Source organism: Alligator mississippiensis, chromosome 1 (assembly GCF_030867095.1).
Source record: "Alligator mississippiensis isolate rAllMis1 chromosome 1, rAllMis1, whole genome shotgun sequence".
NCBI classification, from domain to species: domain Eukaryota; kingdom Metazoa; phylum Chordata; order Crocodylia; family Alligatoridae; genus Alligator; species Alligator mississippiensis.
The window spans coordinates 299983722-300002648 of record NC_081824.1 but is presented as its reverse complement, the minus strand read 5'-3'; the positions used below and the strand labels follow the sequence as shown (position 1 = coordinate 300002648).

The window sequence follows — 18927 nt, the reverse complement described above, 5'->3', positions numbered from 1 at the left end:
TGCCAGAATGGTCTCCATTCCACAGTGGTCTCCAGAGCTGCCCCCCCCCCCCCCGCCTGGCCCCAGGTTCCCCCCAAGTTGGGGTCTACCCAGCTAGGAGGGGCCCCACACTGGAGGGGTTCCTCCACTCCCTCCGCTGCTGGCAGGGCCAGCTGCACAGCTCTGCCCCCTACAAGTCTCAGCCTCTGACCCGCAGGGGAAGGGGGAAACAAAGGGCTGAAGGAGGTCTCTCAGGCCATTGAGTCTGGTCTTCTGCATTCAGCAGTTACCATTGAACCAAGGGTTTATCAAAATTGCCACTTTAAATCCTCATTCCCTACTCCCAAGATATATATATTTTTTTTAAGGACATTTTTCATGTTCCAAGCCAAATCAATCCAAATCCATGACTCAGTCCAGAACCATTAGTGGCCCTACAGCTGGCAAACATCTTCTACCCCCAGCTGGGACTTCATATGTTTCCAAGGTCTTTGGCAGGCATCTTATGTGCAGGCCCAAGCCTGGAGGTTTGGGGTTCAGATGCCCCCTAGTTTCACGTGCCCTCAGCCATATGGCCTTCCATTTCCATAAAGTGGGCCCCAAAACCTTAAAGCCCCAAAACCTCGGTGGGTACTAAACCACGCCAGAAAAGCATGCTTGAAGAAAACTGCTCAAGGAAAACTGCCTTCATGGACCCAGATACATCGTGTTTCCCCTGCCAGGTAGGGCTGGAAAGCCAGGCAATGGCTGGAAGGCCAGTCAATGGATCAGTCAGATATTGTCAACTGACTGCCTATTATTCGCTTATGGTCAAATATTGTTAAATATTCCATGAATAGGGTGACCAAAGCTTCTGCTTTTGCTGGGACAGTCCCATTGTAAACGCTTGTCCCGACCATCCTGTCAGTTGATCAATTATTCCATTTCATTGGGGACAAGAGTCAAGAGATACAAATACACCCCATTTAGGAGCAGGTACCCCTCCCCACCTTGTTCCTCTTTCCTGAGTTTTTTCAGCCTTTTCCTATCCTTCCCCCACCTTGTCAAAGGTGTGATGAGCAGGGTTTGCACTCCAGCATGGGGAGCGCTGGCCAGTGCTGCCCCTCCTCCCCTACAATAAGTGCTGGCATTTTTGCTGCCGGTGGCTATTGGCCCCTGCTGGACACCCCCCCCCCACACACACACACACTTCCCCTAGGTCAGCTATTGGCTGCTGGGGGACCTCCCCCATTGGTGATCAGCAGCTGGTGCCCCCCAGAGCCAGGAGGTACCAGTCAGTCACCCATGCAGTCCGGGTAAGCCCTGCAGGAGAGCGGGGAGACGACTGTAAAGACATGGGCAGGGAAGCGTGGGAGGAGATGCTCAGGAAGGTGTTCTGAGAGCTGGGAGAAGAGATGGTGGGTGTTGGAGAGGAAACTCAGGAGACTTACCTAGGCCAGAGACTCAAACAGCCCCCAGCTGCTGCAGCCACAGCATAGTCTGCCCACCCCAACAACTGCTGTTACGGTAGCAGTGCAGTGTCTATGCAAGAGCCATTTTTTTTTTTTTTCTGGAGTAGACACTGAAGTGCTGGGAGACCATTCTGGCACCCCTCCTAAGTTGGCACCTTGTTCACCCACCCCTAATTATGCTGCTGCCCTGTCCCAATCTTAAGCCATATGGAGCTACAGGACCTACTCTGTGCTGAAGGAAAAGCCCAAACCAGCAGCATAGAAATGTTTCTCCTACTTGCCATCTGCCATGCCTGCATTAATCTCCAAACAGAAACAGGAAGATTCAAACAGCAAGATGCTTGAAGAGTTGGCTTGTTGCCTACTTAGCCTACCTACATTTAAAAACTGGATTTGGTGCATTATAGTTGTTATATGTGCTTTAATTTATTTTCTTTTTTAATTTTAAATTGTTTGAGCTGACCCTGGGTGTCCAGGGTAAGAGCCAAAGTAGAGAACTGTTCATTATTGAATACCATTCAGATTTGTACTTGCCTAACATTCCAAGCTATAATAATTAATTTCATTTTTTTTTAGAATTCAGTTCCATTATTTCTTAAATAACAACTAATATGATTTTTGTAACAGCCTAAGTATCTAACCAAGTGAAGATTAAAGTTTCTCTCTTTACTGTTTTAACACATTATTTGACCAGTTAATTGATAATGTTTTTATTGACCACTCAAATATCCAACTCTACTACCTGGCACAAACCATAAACATAAGAATCCCTTGCAATATGCCATAGGTAAAAGCAAAGGAGATGAGATTCCTGTCCTGCCATTGCACTGACCAGACATTGGAAGTAATTGGTTAATATGCGATGGTTAACATGCTTTTATACCAATGCTAGAAGTCTCAGATCAAAGGTGGGGGAACTCGAATGCTTAGCAGTAAATAATGATATTGACATAATGGGTATCTCTGAAACATGGTGGAATGAGGAAAATCCATGGCATGCTTTAATACCAGGATGCAAATTATACAGCTATGATGGAGTAGGTCGTACTCCACATCAAAGGAGTTGCACTCTACATCAAAGACTGCATCAAATTGAATAGGGTAGATTTTTCAACTCATAAGAGAGGTACCATACAATCTTTGTGGATAGAAATCCTGAGTTAAAATAGAAAAAAAGTCCATCTAGAAACATACTGGGATAGCAGTAGTGAACAAAAAATGCTAGGGAGATGAGAGAGGCTGCAACAGCAGAAAACACAGCAATAATGGGGAACTTCAACCAGCCACAAATAGACTGGGTCAATCTAATATCAAGCCAGGATACAGAAACCACATTTCTTGAGTTATAAAGAACTTCTACTAGAGCTGTTAGTCCTGGAACGTATAAGAGAAAAGGCCATTTTTGACCTAGTCCTAAGCAATGCTCAGGATTTGGTGCAAAAGGTTACTGAGCTGCTCAGCAACCGTGACCACAATGCAGTTGGGTCCATGTAGGAGGGGAGATGAGAAGAAAATTGACCACAGTCATCTGTGACTTTAAAAAGGGAGACTTCACCAAAATGAGGAAGTGAGAAGTTAAAAGGGGTCCCTAAGGAGGTGAGGAACTTGCAAGCAGCATGGGAACTGCTTACAGACACCATATTTGTTGTGCAGAGGAAATGCTTACTGCAAATCAAAAACAAAACAAAACGGAAAGTGGACCAAAAGAAAGCCAGCATGGTTTAATGGCAGAGTTGTAGAGGTAATAAGCAGAAAACATGCTTTTTTCAAGAAGTTGAAGTAAAATCCTAATGAGGGGCGGGGGGAAAAGCACAAACTCTGGCAAATCAAATGTAAAACTGGAATAAGACAAGCTGAGAGAATTTGAGGAGAAATTTGCTAGAGACACAAAAGGTGATAATAAAAAATTCTTTAAGTACTTTAGAAACCAAAGCCAGAGGAGTCAGCTGGGCTATTGGATGTTCAAGGTGTAAAAGGGGCATTAAAGGATGACGGAGCTATTTCTGAGAAACTAAATGCATTCTTTGCATCTGTGTTAATTGTGGAAGATGCTAAGGACAAGTTAGTAGAGGTGACCCAAATTGAGGTCTCAATAGATGAGGTTGCAGAGGAACTGATAAACTAAAGAACAGAAAATCACCAGGACTTGATGGCATTCACCCTAGGGTTCTGAAGGATTTTAGTTCAAGAATTGCTGAACTCCTAACTGTAGTATATAACCTATCACTAAAAACAGTACCAGAGGACTGGAGGGTTGCCGGTTTTAAAAAAGGCTCTAGTGGGGTTGCAGGGAATTACAGGCCAGTGAACCTAACTTCTGGTTTGGAAAACTGGTAGAAACAAAAATAAAAAATAGAATTGTTCAGCACATGGATGAACATGACTTGCTAGAGAACATAACATGGCTTTGTCAAAGGGAAATCATACCTCACCAAATTCCTAGAGTTCTCTGAGGGTGTCCGTAAGCAGGTGGATCAGAGCAATCCAGTTGATATATTATATTTGGACTTCTAAAAAAGGTCCCCTATCAGAGGTTGTTACCCAAATTAGGGAGTCGGGGGATTACAGGGAATGTCCACTCGTGGATTAGAGATTGGCTCAAAGAAAGCAAACATTGAGTATAAATGGTCAGTTTTCAGCATGGAAAGAAGTAAACAGCAGGGTCCCCCAGGGATGCGTGTTGGGACCAGTGCTGTTTAACATTTTCAAAATTGATCTGGAAAAGGGGATGAATAGTGAGGTGGCTATATTTGCCAATGACACGAAATTATTCAAAGTGGTAAAAACCAACGTGGACTGCGAGGAATTAAGCATGATTGAGCAAATGAACAACTAAATGTTAGATGAAATTCAATGTAGATAAGTGTGAAGTGATACACCTGGGCAAAAATAACCCAAAGTATACCTGTGTTGTGTTGGGTTCTACATTAGCTATTACCATCTAGGAAAGAGATCTGGGAGTCATTGTGGACAGCTCACTAAAAACATCAGCTCAGTGTTCAGCAGCCATCAGAAAGGCAAACAATATTAGGGATTTTTAAGAAGGAAATTGTAAACAAAACTAAAAGTATCATCATGCCACTTTATAAATCCATGATGTGTCTAAGGAGAGCTACAGGTTCCAGGAAGCATAAGTTTTATTTTGCTTAATGTTGGCAAGACAGTAGCAGGACATAGTGTAACTTGGCACCACCATCATATAGGGTTGCTTCTATAATAATATATCACTTTATGTATCCCATTGGGATTTAGTGCCAGTGACTGAATTAAGTAATCTGCCATATGTATCATGTGAGTATTACATATCTACAGGGTGAAATTCCAGGCAAGGGTTAATTAAGCTGCAAAAGAAGAAGAAATGCCAGTGTGTAGGGCTGTGTAATAATAATAGTGACAGCAGCAGCAACACCAATGATTTGACACTGTTGTGGACTTGAATTATATTTGCCGTTGACCAGCAAATAGTTTTTGGTAAGGGTGAGTAATGGCAGGCTCTTTTTTCTCTTTGAAGGATCCGATGCCTTCTGTCCCTCCCAAACTTGAGATGGACACAAATTCTTGCCCTCACTTGTCTGCCAGTTGTGTGCAGAATGGAGGACTGGAGAAGGAGCCCTGTAACACCGGGGAGAAAGAAAGGAAGTGGATCCGACCTGACACACCTAGCAAGTGTACCTGGAAACTGGGGAAGCCCTTTTCAGAATCCCCTCATTATCATTCAACTTTGTAAGTAATACCACCGTTTCTGCTCTGTCTGCTTTTGTTAACCAGAAGCTGGTCCCCTCCAAGAATTCCATAGGATTAACTAAAAGTAGCTTTAGTTAGCTGGTTCAAACCAAAGTGATAACAGTTTAAACTTAGTTTGTGTTATAGGATGGGTTTGCATCAGTTTAGTTAATTAGTGTTTTTTTAAATAATTTATACTGGTGCAGATGCTCTGGGTGATATCCTGGCATTGCTGAAGCTAGTAGTAAACTCCCAATGAGTCTTCAGGACTTCACTCTCTGTTTCCCAAACTCTGAATTTTGTTTGATTTAAACAAGGCAGCTGTTCAGGAGGACATGGATCATTCTAGCTAGCACTGTTGCTGAGTAAGATGATGCCTCCAGCGGGTGATCCTGCTGTGACCCAGTTCTTGTGTCTTGAAGGTTTATATGTTGTTTCTCTTCCTAACTCCTTCATTCTGTCATGATTACACATTCTCTTTCCTCTTACCTACACACTGCTAGCTTAAAAGCAATTGCAGACAGAACATTAATAAGATGACCAGGAATCTGAGGCTAGATGTAGTTAAGAACTTGGGTGCCCTGCTTGAGCAGGATTTAAGCAGAATATAGACAACTCCAACATCATGATCCATAAAACTGCTGCTCAGCTGCCACCCAACTGGTGGCACCTGAACTCACTGAGCATCTTAAATTATTGCCTTAATGTTCTCTCAGTGTGTGCCTGTGTATACCCAGAACTGGTCAAATCTCAACCGCTTGGTACCTATCTAATGTCTAAGCATGGTCAGGATCCAGGAACTAAGGGATCCTATAGACATGCAGGGATTCTGCTCCGACACATTGTAATTACAGCATGTCAGAGCAGACTCAAGTCTGCTGGAGTGCGCTAATTAGTACACTCCAGCAGCTTTCGTGTGTCATGTATTCAGCATCCCTGTGCTTCAAAATGGCATCTGGGGTGTATTAAAGCTTGTCGAAGAGCTTTAGTTAAAACGCCCCCACTGTGATTTTGAAGAACAGGACACTGAATACACGAGACACTGTGGGCACTTTAATTAGAACAACTCCAAGAGCCACTTTAATTAAAGCACCCCCCCCCACCCCCTCCTGCCCCGAATATGTGTAAAGATGCCCTAAGTATCCAGCCTGAGGGACCCAGTCTTGGGCAGGGTCAGTGCACATCTGACAGGATGGGGCTCTCTAAAAAAAATACAGTTGCAACTGCTTTATTTTAAAAGCACTACAAGAGGAGAAACGGGTGGTGTTGTGGTGAGGGAGCTAGACCACTTGCCGGGGAGGTGGGAGACCTGTGATTAAATACCTCCTCAGCCTGAGATGTTTCCAATTTGCATCTCTCCCCAAGCTCCCTCTCCCAAAAGGGATGTAACCATCAGGCTACAGGCTAATCTAGGTGGGGGTACTTGTCACGCACCGTGGTGAAGATGTGTGTCTGTGCAGAAAAATGTTCAAGGTTCATTGAGTCAGAAAGAGGGAGTAAAAGTGAGCATAACTCCTCAGGTTGGTAGTTAAGATGCTTCCCTGTGAGGTGGGAGGCTAGGTTCTGGCCATTTCATTGAGTACTATTTATGCTCTTCCTCCAGTGACCACTCTGGAGTGAAATAGTCTTAAGTAAAATATTCTTAAAACTAGGACCTGTTTCTTCCAAGCTGGAAAACTCTGTTCTTAACCAACTTTAATAAATTAGACCTCTTTCTATTCTTTAAAAAATATTCACAACAATATGTAATCACTCAGTTACTGTCAAGCTCTTGTTCAGAGAAGCTGAACCAAAATTAACTCATTTTAAGTAACCTGGTGAAGCAGTTGTCGTAATCAGGTAAACAATGTAAATTGTTTATTCATCCATTCATTTGGTGAAGTGGTTTGTAACGATGATGCTTGAAGTAAATGCAACATATTTTAGTCTATCCATGACACCTGACTGATGGTCAATTATCCCACAGGTTCTGGATCAGGGGTTTTCTGGCCTTTCTAAACTTTAATAGGTTTTAAAAAGTACATTGAAAACAATGAAGTAGTGAAAGGAGTGAATTGCATCTAGTGCTATTGTATGACCTGCTTGTTGTCATTGTCAAGAACCATGCTTGTGTGTGTGTGTGTGTGTGTGTGTGTTAGGTCAAAAACACCAAACATCCTGCCGAACATCCTGGAGAAAATTGGTGATACACCCATGGTGAGGATCAACAAGATTGGAAAGCAGTTTGGACTGAAGTGTGAGCTCTGTGAGTACAGGCTGCAGATACAACTGTTAAGTCTGTGGGTAATCCCACATAACAGCATTTGCTAAAGGTAGCTGTTGTTGTTCTTCTGAAAAATTGACAAAAATAAAAGCTTAAAAAACTCACCCGAACTCCATCAAGCATGGAAATTACGGTACAAAATGTGTATTTTAATTAAACACCACCCTTCTCCCCCCACATTTTAAATGAACCTGTCAACCCACTTTAATATTCATGGTTGCCATGAGCTTAACCAGCGGGAGGTCCAGGGTTTTAAGTCAAAGGGAAACAAGAAATGTTAAAAGGGCTGGGAGAACTGACTTTTTAAGGAAAGCTTGAAATGAACAGATGTCATTGGTATAACCTGGTTAAACAGTGACTGCTGCATGGGTACAGTTTAAAAGTCAATAATCGTAGAGACCTGAGAGTTTCTATTCACTATTGTCTCAGGTGTTAGAACTAGGAGAAATGAAATGAGGCAGGCAGAACATTTTAAGAAACTTCTTAACTGTTAGGACAGGCTCCCACCTGATGAAAAAGTGCAATAGGGGACAATTCTTCACTGGTGAAGGAACAGTCTTTTAAAATACTTTCTAGATTAAATACAATGGCAGCATATTTCCCTACTCCCCCTCACTTGATTTCACCTGCATCTGGGCTCCTAATCCTTTTTGATCCTCTACCTCACTGCAACAAGCAGAGAAAAGACAACAAAGGAAGGTATTGATGGGTTATGATGAAACAGACGCAGTGCAGGGCTTCTAATTCCTGTGACTAACAAAAATGTACCAATATATTTATTGCAAGTTGGCCAAGAACACCAGAGGTGCTTTGTCTGGGCTGGGGAGGAATTTAAAACTGAGACAGAAACCATTTTGGCTACAGCCCTTTTGAAGCCAAGAAGGCTGTTTGTCATGCTACTGGTGAATGTTTGTCATTTGTTTCTTTCAAAAAGAATAAAGAAATCTGTTTGATGTGTCTGTTCTTAGTGGCAAAGTGTGAGTTCTTCAATGCTGGGGGGAGTGTGAAGGACCGAATCAGCCTGCGGATGGTGGAAGATGCAGAGAGAGATGGGATTTTGAAGCCTGGGGACACTATCATTGAGCCAACATCAGGAAACACAGGTAGGAATTTGCAGGTCCCAGAAACTATGAAGTAATGTTGGGGAAACAATCCAATGCCTTCCACAGCACAAGCAGGAGAGTATCTGATTATAGAGGTCTGGTCACTCAAAGGACTAAAAAAAATCTTCTCTTGGTAGGATGGGACAACATCACAGTGGTTTTGTTCCCAACTCAAGGTCTGATGTGGTGGAAATACAATACTGTGGTGTTCCTCTAAGTGCCTGGGAAGCAGGTGATTAAGATTTTGCAGGGGCAGTTTCTACATACATCGGAGTTTCATTGCCTGCCTGTCTGGTAACTCATATAGCCTGCGTCACCATTATGAATGGATGTTTGTCTTTTCCACACCCTGCCATGTACTGACCTGTGGAGCAGATCAAGTTCACAGGGCCATATAGGGAGTGTGTGGCTGATCTAGGAGCTGAACCAGGCCTCCTGCAGTCCTATCCAATGTCCCTATCCTAAAGGTCATCCCTCCTACTTGTTTGTCTGAATGAGTAAATCAGTAGTCCAATATCTTGTTCAGACAGCGGCCAGCGTCGGATCCCTGATAGGAAGGTGTAATTCCCACCCCTCCCTCCAAATTCCGAAGTTATTCAGTGATTGAGGGAAGAGCGTTTGATGGGTACAGTCTGCAATTAATTTTCCACTTCTGTCCTGAAGTACGAAGATCACTAGTTCATTCCTCTCTGTAGTAGCTTCTATAATTGTGACCCTGCCCAGTAGCTGAGGACAGGAAATGAATAATCCTGTACCCAAGGGATATGGCAGAGAGGGACGGCAAGAGTTAGGATGAATGGGGAACCTAATTCATTACAAGGGCTTCCAGCTGCTACTGCATCAGAAACAGCCCAGAACAGCATGGTTCCTCTTGAGAAGAGTAGAGTGTGATTCCTAACCAAGGGCTCCTGTCTCAATGCCAGCACTTCCAGCAGTACAGAGCACTCTTCTGAGGAGCTGGCTGGGAACTGAGCATTGTCTGTTGAATTGGCAGAACCAGTTCTTGCAGCACAGAGGTGCCCCTTTGGAGAGCTGACACAGGTGGCTCCTGCTCAGATTGCAAATGCAGTTGGTATCTTGGGCCACATTTAATTACACGCAGCTCTAAAGCATAGGTAGGAAAGAGCCCTGGACAGGAGGAAGAAAAGTAGTATGAAGGGTAGAGCCTCTGACACATGCAAACAGCATCATAATAGAAAATACTGAATCCTGGCAGCACTCTGCTCTTGCCACTAACTCTTCCAGAGCTGCAACTGCAGCCTGCAGCTGCTGGCACACATTCATTTAAAGGCCAATAGGATCTGATCCCTGATCCCACACATGCATGTCAGAATGCATGATTTTAGAATTGGGGGTCAGATCCCTGTTGCACCCTACTTGCTAGTGCTATCAGACTCTGAGATCATAGAATCATAAAATCATAGAGCTGGAAGGGACCTGAAGGATCATCGGGTCCAGCCTCCTGCATGAGCAGGAAAGACATCTGGGGTCAGGTGACCCCAGCCAGGTGACTGTCCAGCCTTCCTTCATGATCCAGGCTCCACCTGCACCAGCAAGTAGAAAGCTGGGTGCCTGATAATCAGTTGGATAGCAACTGCCCCAGGGCTCAAACCGGACCATGTGGTCCTAGAACCTGCCAACAATCAGCTCATTGTCAGCTGGCAGGAACTGCACCAAGACCAGTTGGAGATCCTGGTGCAGTCCTGACCTTGCCATACATTCAATTTAAGACATGATGGAAGCCAGCCACAAAACCATTACACAAAAAATGTGTACTAATTTTGCAGCTGGTTTCCATTTTTGTGGTGCCATTAATTCCCTGAACATGTGGCTGGGTTACAATTTAAGGCATGATTAACAGACTGATTGCATTGTAAGTGTAACATCTGCCAGGGGCCTGAGTCATATGTGAGGTGTAGGAGTCTGAATCTGTATTCTGCATCTCCCGCATCTCCTCACATGTGGTGACACTGCAGGCTTTAAGTAATGGCCTGCTCTTTTATACAGTGAGGTCTCCTAATCAAGTAGTCCTTCCTGCCACAAGATCTTTGGGGCAGAAGGCGCAGGGTAAAGGACTTCTTGAAAAGTGCCTTGTTTTATTAAAGGTAATGAAGACAATCAGGCAGTTATTACAGGGAAGTGCTTTTCTCCCCACGTCTCTGCCCATAGCTACTAAACCAGTCACTTTAGCAATGGGAATGGGTTTCTCTCCTTCCATGCACCCCTTCTACTATGCATCTTGAGCCCTCATTTGAAATGTGTGGCCCCTCAGATCTGGTCCACAGGGCCAGATGAGTTTAACGCTCCTGGTTTAGAGTATCATTGAAGGAATTATTTGCAATCTGGCAATCATGCCCAATAATGAGAGCCTGAAAAAGCTGTCTGTTTTGGGATCAATGTATTTAGTTGATCCTAGAGAAAACTAAGTGGAGATTTGGTCAGAATCTACAAGAACATAAGTGGGGAAGGGATTCCAAGCAGAAAAACCCATGATGAAAGAAAACAGTCAGAGCTTAAAGCTAGATTAATTCAGGCTAGGAATGAGGTACAGTGTTTAACAGGAGGGTGTAATCAACTACTGGTACAAGTTATCCAGAGATGCAGTAGATTGTTCAGTACTTGTAGACATCTTCCTAAAAGTTACAGTTTAACCCAAGGTTATGGGCTTAACAAAAATTTTGGATGAGATTAGCCATTTGTTATTCAAGAGGTCAGACTAGATCAGGGTGCTCAACTTCTTGCTCATGTGTCCTATCTGGCCCACAGAGCCATGGCATCCAGTCCATGGAGATCCCTACAGGTTGGAAAATTTGGCAGTAGGGGAGTGGTAGAAGTTGTGTGTGGCTGGATTCACCCTGCCTGGGCCACTGTTGCACAGCAGGATCAGGGCCAGGCCTGCCACCCACACATCCGCATTGGACTGAGCTGCTCCCACCTCCATGTCCCCCCTACCTCCCCTCATGTCTGCATTGGGACCTGGATGCTTCGCCCTTCCTCTCTTCCTCCCATGCATCCAGATTAGGACCAGCCCACTCCCTACTCATCCCCCAGGCAAATGGATTAGGGTTGGGCTGTGCATCCCTCCCACCCCATTGCCAGATCTAGTCCCCACCTCACTGGCTCTGCTTATTGGATCAGGTCCACTGGCCAGATGCAACCTGCAGATGGACCTGGCACCTCCCATCTGGCCTACAGGCAAAAAGCTTGGGCTCCACTGGGCTAGATAATTGCAATGGTCTGTCTGCCCTTAAAATCCATGAATTCCTGTTCACCTCCATGCTTACTCTGAACAATGGGGGGGCAGTGCCAGAGTGGTTTTGAGAAACCTGTCCAGGAAACTTAGATTTACTTAAGATTTGCTTAACTTGCTTCTGACTTTGGTCAGGAGTGAGTCAGCACATGCTGACAGTGCAAAAATCCAATTCCCTAAGTACCTTCAAGATCTGATTAACCTTTTGGCTGCTGCAAGAACATCCCCCTCAGTCTGAGAAGAATTGTCCTCTTTAAAATGGAGCTATGCAGAATCCCTCATAACATACTCTGTATGTTTTTGCCTGTTTCTAGGTATTGGGCTGGCCCTGGCTGCTGCCGTGAAAGGCTACCGCTGCATCATTGTGATGCCAGAAAAAATGAGCATGGAGAAGGTCAGTGTTAACCTAGAAGGGGACATGTAATGTGGGGGAGAATAATGTGGAAGTGTGTGGAGGGGAATATAGAACATTTTTCAACTTTTGAACTGAGACCGTATTAGTCAATATTCATTTACTCTAACCATATAAGCATACATGGATAGCAGTGCCCATACAGTGACATTGATGCTGCATCTAGCTCAACATCCACCTTTTTTTAAATCATAGAAAATAAGAGTTGAAGGGGCCTCAGGAGGTCTAGTCCAGCCCCCTGCTCAAAGCAGGACCATGCCCAACTAGATCATCCCAGCCAAAGCTTTGTCTGCCCATGTCTTAAATCCCCAAGGATGGAGATTTCACAACCTCTCTGGGTAGCTTGCTTTACTACCCTCCTAATGAGAAGCTTTCCTAATATCTAACCTAAACTTCCCTTACTACAGCTTAAGACTGTTGCCCCTTTTTCTCTCATCTGCCACCATGGAGAACAGTTCAACTTCATCCTCCTTGTGACCCCCCTTCAGGTAGTTGAAAGCTGCTATTAAATCCCCCCTCAGTCTTTTCTTCTCCAGACTAAGGTTTACTGCTGTCTTCTATTCTGCTCCAGCTAGTTAGAACTAGTTAGAGCAGCGGGGATCTGTTCCAATTTAAACTGGTTCTCCCTTAGTCATGAAAGAGTGGTTATGAGTGGGTCCTCTGGCTATGACTGGGCTTGTCAGTCAGAATGACTTGTGCTTCACAAGGTTAAACTTGCCTGAACATACAGAGATCATGATGAGGGAGGAGGATGCTCTGTGCTTGGTTGTGAAACTGAATATGGATGTACTGCCAGTAATTGGTCAGACAAAGGTGCATTGTATAGTTTGCTGTTGGAGCTGATGGGAAGGTTGGTGGGCAGCTGCAAACAGAAAAGGTATTGGTTATATAGAGGTGACATTGCCAGTCATTGTAAAACTGCCAAATGTAGGAGTGGTGACAGGCCTGCTGATGAGACCAGTATCAGATGTGAGTAGAAATACAAAGGTGTTTATTTAGGGAAAGAAAGGATGAATAGATGCTCTGGGTCAATTCAATGGAAACAGTTTAGAACAGGACGTTCTACCACTGCGTTACCTATTGAGTGGTGAGATCAGAGAGAGGGGTCTAAAATTAAGTTCAGTCCTTGGAATATTGGCAGACAGATAAAAAGCAAAGATGGTCTTTCCTTGATTTAAGGAAACTTTGATCCACATGAAATGAAGAAGGGAAAAGCATGTCTGCAATCCTGCCCCTCTCCTGAAGTCCCAGTCAAAGCATGGCCAGAAGAAGAGGAAGTGGTTCTGGGCCAAGTTCATATTCTGGACCCGTTTATGCTCTTTTGCACTAAAGAACCACTGGGTAAAATACACGAACAGTGTTGAGAGCAGAGGATGGAACCCAAGACTGACCTGTTCCAGGGGTGTGCCCTCATTCCTGGACTAGGAAGCCAGGCTTCCTCTTCCACCTGCTTCCCTGAATCTTGCATTCCTCTCTCTGTGGTGACCGGTGGGAGATGGAGAAGAGTATCCCTCATCCTGGGTTTCCTATAACATTGTAGATAGGGCACTCTTCTAGGAAGTGGGATCTGTGGGTTTGAATACCCTCAGGCTGAAGAAGGCCTGAAACTGAGTTCTTCCACTCCTTGGGTCCATGTTCCAACCACTATAAGGTCCTTCCTTATAGAACCCCAGAGGGCACTGAGGCATAGGGAACACCTAGTTCGTGGATCCCACGTGGACTTCATCATGAGGTGCTGCATCAGTTTAACTAAGATGGTGGCAGTTTTAGGCAAGGGCATTACTAGACCTTTATTGGTTAAAACTGAGATACCCATGGTTTCTCAGGTGTCTAAGCAGGTAGGTGGAGTTTTGTGAATCACTCATTTAAACTTGGGTACCTGTATTTCTCCTAAGTTGCACACTGTATGCAGCGCACTTGCATCCATTTGTTGTGTTGTTAATCTGCAGAGTGGCACCAAAATTTGACACCAGAATGGCACCAAAATTCAGTACCAGCATGACCCACCAGAAATGAAGCCTGGCCATCCAGAGCCACACTCTGGTTGCTGGCCAGGCTCCATGTGGCTGGATCAGTACTGCTGTTGCCTTGAAAGGACGTCAGGACCCAAGGTAAGGCTGCTGGGGCCAGCACAGGTATTGGCCCCAGCCTCCTCTACCCTACTCGGGACAATTTGCTGTGTGCCAGATGTCCTGGGGCATAATGCAGCGGCACAAGTATATGTGCCTCTGAGCATGCCTGTTCATCTGGATGTGCCTTTGGTGCCTAAAACTTTATTTAGATCTGGTCCTTTACCCCCAGAGGCTTAACAGTAGAGACATGGGACAGCAGGCAAGGGAGGCCTGAGAAATCCCACTGCTGTTTGTGTTAATTTTATTGTTTTCCTGCCTGCCCCTAAGATCTCTGTGCTGATGGACTTTTATGGCTGACTGTCTGTCTAATTTCAGGTGGATGTTCTGAGAGCTCTTGGTGCTGAGATTGTGAGGACTCCGACAACTGCCAGATTTGACTCGCCTGAATCTCATGTGGGAGTAGCATGGAGACTGAAAAATGAAATTCCCAATTCTCACATACTAGACCAGGTATACAGCCCTGAATAATAGAGTTGCTCCATGAGCTAGACAGATTGATTGGTAATGTCTTCTTCTGGTCTCCATGGATGAAACTAGAACACCAGGCCCAGACAGGTCTCTGTGGAATCTGAACAGAAGACCTCTGGGCCTAGACATAAGATTACAGCATCCTTTAGCTCAGAAAAAGGAGCAGACTCCTAAATTGCTACAGATGGTTTAGTAGTATTGAGGTGATGTTATTGCCATGGTGGTCCAGGAAGTATGTGGAGGCAAGAATTCTTGTGGATGCTGTCTTTTATACCAGTGATTCCACACCAGCATGCTGGAGTGTTGCAAGAGTGATAGAAGTGCTACAAGATCTTCCTGTGTGAAGAGGTAAATGCCCTCCTCCTCTGTCTGGCACCCTGTGCCTGTGCAACTACTCCAGTGGTATCTGTGACTGCTTCTCAGGAGACTGCTGCCACTGCTGCTATCTTTCCTGTGCCCATCCCAGCCCTGTGCAGTCCTTGTGCCACCTTCCTTCCCCCTTTCCCCCATGTTCCCAGCAGCAAGCTCTGATGCCAGCGGATGGATGCACAAATGGAACCACACTTTGCAACCCAGCTTGTCCCCTCCACTACTCTGTTGCTCCCTGGGCCATCGGGAGAAGCTAGGGGGTGGGGGAATGAAAAGGGTTGGTGTATATGTGTGCATGCATAAATACACACATGCTTACAAACATGTGTGCCCTCACACGCACACGCGTGTGTGTATGTGTATATCTATATACACATGTGCATACATGTGTGCACATATATAGATACACACACCTTTTCAAGTGTAAGAGAGAAGTGTGCCTCTAGTTTTAATCCAGGTAGAAAGTAACCTCAGGTATTAAAGTTTGGGAAACACTATTTTATACATATGGCTTACCCACTAGAGGGGAATAAAGAGCCACACAGTTAGCCTGGCTTACACAGTGAAAAGTGTTTTCTTTTAAATCAACAGTTCTACATATCCGAATTGTAGAAAAGTTTAAACTTTTACAGCTAATAAGCCCACAAGCAAATTGATCTTAGCTGTAAGGAATGCTGGGACCTTAGAAGTACCTGTGCTTATCCTGCTTATACTGATGCATTAAAAGGAGGCAATTCTGAACCAAGACAGTTTGACGAATTTAAAAACTAATGACAGTAATATTTGCCAATGTGGGGCTTGAAGACTATTTGCCATTCCTTTTGCTTTTTAAACTCTGATCTCATCACTTGTTCTATCGTTCCATAGATCTTTTCCTCTGTGTTTTGTTACAGTACCGCAATGTCAGTAACCCATTGGCCCACTATGACACCACAGCTGAGGAGATTCTGCAGCAGTGTGATGGTATGTTTATTCTTCTGATCATCTCCTTTTTTTAATTAGTCTCTAGATTTATCCTTGTTTACGTATACCACCAATTAGGAGAAAGGTGTTCTTGGGGGCAGGGTAGCATAAAACTGCTTTGGCTCTCGTACAGTTCATGATAGTTTTTAAACAGCTGAAATTAGGCAAACCTTTAGCTAGGGAAGAAATGTGTGGGGTCAAGTGAAAACTATCTCATAATACCCCTGCACCCAGCCTTTTATTTTACTGTTCTGTCAATGTGGCTGGCCAAGCAAGATGGTGATAATGATAAAAAAAACTTTCAGAAGAGTGAAAGTACCAAGCATTTTCAGTGAGTTTATGAGCACCCAAGAAGTTTTTGAAAAGCCCTGGCTCTTTACACCCTCTTAGCTTAAACCATGCTTGGGGGATTTTTTTTTGTCATTGAAAGGGCTATTCATTTTTTGGGTTTTTTATTTGGTTTGATGCATGATTTTAATTCCACTCTAGCAGATGCTGTGGAAAGGCCTTTACTCTGTCAAAACAAGGTGTTCATAACTAATGATGTCCCTAGGAATATACCTGCCTTGCATAGGTGATTTGTATTAATGACAAGTTTATTGGTCAGTTGTTGCTTCAGGGGGAGCATTATATCAGGTATCTTGGTCTTTCCCATAAAACTATTGGTTTCAGCTTCTCTCTGTGTTTATTGGGCTTAATAACAAAATATGTGATTACATTAGATTTTTTGATGAAAACAATCTGGATGATAAAGTGTAGTTATACTCTTAAAAATAGTGGAGTGAGTTTATTTGCTTTGTCTGTGCATGCTCTCCGCAGTTTACGCATGTTGGGATGTCACCCCTGCTAACTAGCCTCTGAGGCTGCGTCCAGATGAACGTGGTCATGCAGTAGGTGGCACTGCAGACACATCTGCGGCGCCACATACCACATGTTCAGTTGTTCTTCACGCTGCAAGGAAGCAGTGCGGAGGGGTTTTTTGACCCCTGGATAAAAAAAACAGAGGGGAAAAAAGCGGAGCAGTGCATGCGCAGGCTGCGCACACCACTCAAAAGTGAAGCCAGGCCTCCCGGAGCTGCGCTGCGGCTGCCAACCAAGCTTCGTGCAGCAGAACCACCCGGGAGGCCCCAAGAACCCCAGTTAGGCTGCTGGGGCCATCCCAGTGCTGGCCCCAGCCTCCCTTACTGCCTCCAGAGTAACTTACCGTGTGCCACAGTGCACGTGGCACAGGCTTGCCCCAGGGATACCTAGCTGTGGCACAAAGTACACCAGTGCTAGTTGTCCCTGGGGAACCAAATGTCCACACCACATGTGGACAGGCCTGAGAGTCCAGATGAGTTCCCTTGGTCTCTTAAAGTCTGGAGCATTTTTTTTAATCTCATTTACATGAGAATATACCAGTAATTCTGTCAGTCACGGGAATTACCTCAGTGTAAAATCAGAATCTGGCCCTGTTTGTCTGTCTGTCCTTGTTTTGGTTTGCATATATTCACTTTTTTATAAAAGCCTGGAAATTAAGTGCTATTTTTTTTCAAGTAAATTATTACCAGAAATATGAGCACTACAATCAGGATTTAGTCAACAATGCTGCTGATGCATATGAAGAACTAAAATGAGTTGGAGAACAAACAGCTCACTTACAAAGTGAGCTGCCATGCTATGAGGAGCAAAGAGCAATAATAAATTATTGTTGTCATGAAAGTAAGAAATTATTTTCTCTATTCTGACTTATAAAAGACTTCCATGCAATGGGCCCCTTTAAAATTCATTAATTTATATTTGATAATGGCCAGTTTATCCCATTTTAGAGGACAGGTATATATGTATCAGCACAGTATAATGAAACAACATGGTGCATATGACCTATCTACCCTTAGCCCTGCCTCAGAGCCTTAAAGATCACCCAAAAGACTGATGATAAAACTGGGCCCTCTTAGACAAAGTAGGGCTTGAAAAAAGTAAAATATTAGGACTTTGAATATACCTACAGGGAGGTAACAAGCCATTTACATTATCAGCTTTCTTGCACCAGTTGTACTTTCATTGGAGAAAGCAATAAATCTTCCCCTTCCTGGCCTGTAAAAGCATTTTCAATAATGCTAGGAGATGTTTTCATTATGGTATTTGGTTTCCTTTTACTTAAACAGGAAAAGTAGACATGCTGGTGGCTGGAGCTGGAACAGGAGGAACCATCACTGGCATTGCCAGAAAGTTGAAGGAGAAATGCCCAGAATGCAAAGTAAGTGGCAAAATTAAAGCATCTTCTTAACCCTCTAGACCAGTGGTTTTCAAACTTTTTTCATTTACTGACCCTTACAAATTTTGAATGGAGGTGCAGAATCCTTGGAATGGTAAGTGTGAGTATTCGCATACTTTTGATTGATCATAGTCATCTTTCATGGACCCCTTAGACATAGTTTGCAGACCTGCATGGGGTCCATGGACCACAGGTTGAAAACCACTGGTCTAGGTGCAAGTGGCTTGCCAAGTTTCTCAAGGGAGGAAATAACCTCTCACTACTTCCCTGTGCCATTCCTGTTATTTCAATACTGTGCCTTACTGAGGGAGAGGGAGAGGCTCTGAGCTGTTCATCACTGAACGGTAGTTATGAGCTGTGAAAAGATGCTCACAAAGTTGCAAAGCCACCACATTCTCTTTTCATTTGTGACCCAAGTCTACATTTTGCTCCTGAAATGAAAGTTGATCCACCTACTGGGAAGAGATGGCCTCTACCTCTCTCCCCTAGGGAGGAGGCTCTTCTCAGCCAGATTGGCTGACCTACTCCACCGGGCTTTAAACTAAGCCCGTTGGGGG

General features: G+C 44.3%; 1 protein-coding gene across 6 annotated transcripts in view; it reads left to right on the top strand.

The window, feature by feature from the left end:
- The window catches only part of LOC102560906 (cystathionine beta-synthase-like protein), a 53471-nt gene that overhangs the window by 13182 nt on the left and 21362 nt on the right, over positions 1-18927 (top strand). For all 6 annotated transcript variants that reach the window (XM_019487196.2, XM_059720766.1, XM_059720765.1 and 3 more), the window contains 7 exons: positions 4942-5153; positions 7292-7398; positions 8385-8519; positions 12084-12163; positions 14629-14763; positions 16044-16113; positions 18261-18352. In XM_019487196.2, the coding sequence (XP_019342741.1) occupies positions 4942-5153; positions 7292-7398; positions 8385-8519; positions 12084-12163; positions 14629-14763; positions 16044-16113; positions 18261-18352 (831 nt within the window). The remainder of the gene's footprint in view (positions 1-4941; positions 5154-7291; positions 7399-8384; positions 8520-12083; positions 12164-14628; positions 14764-16043; positions 16114-18260; positions 18353-18927) is intronic.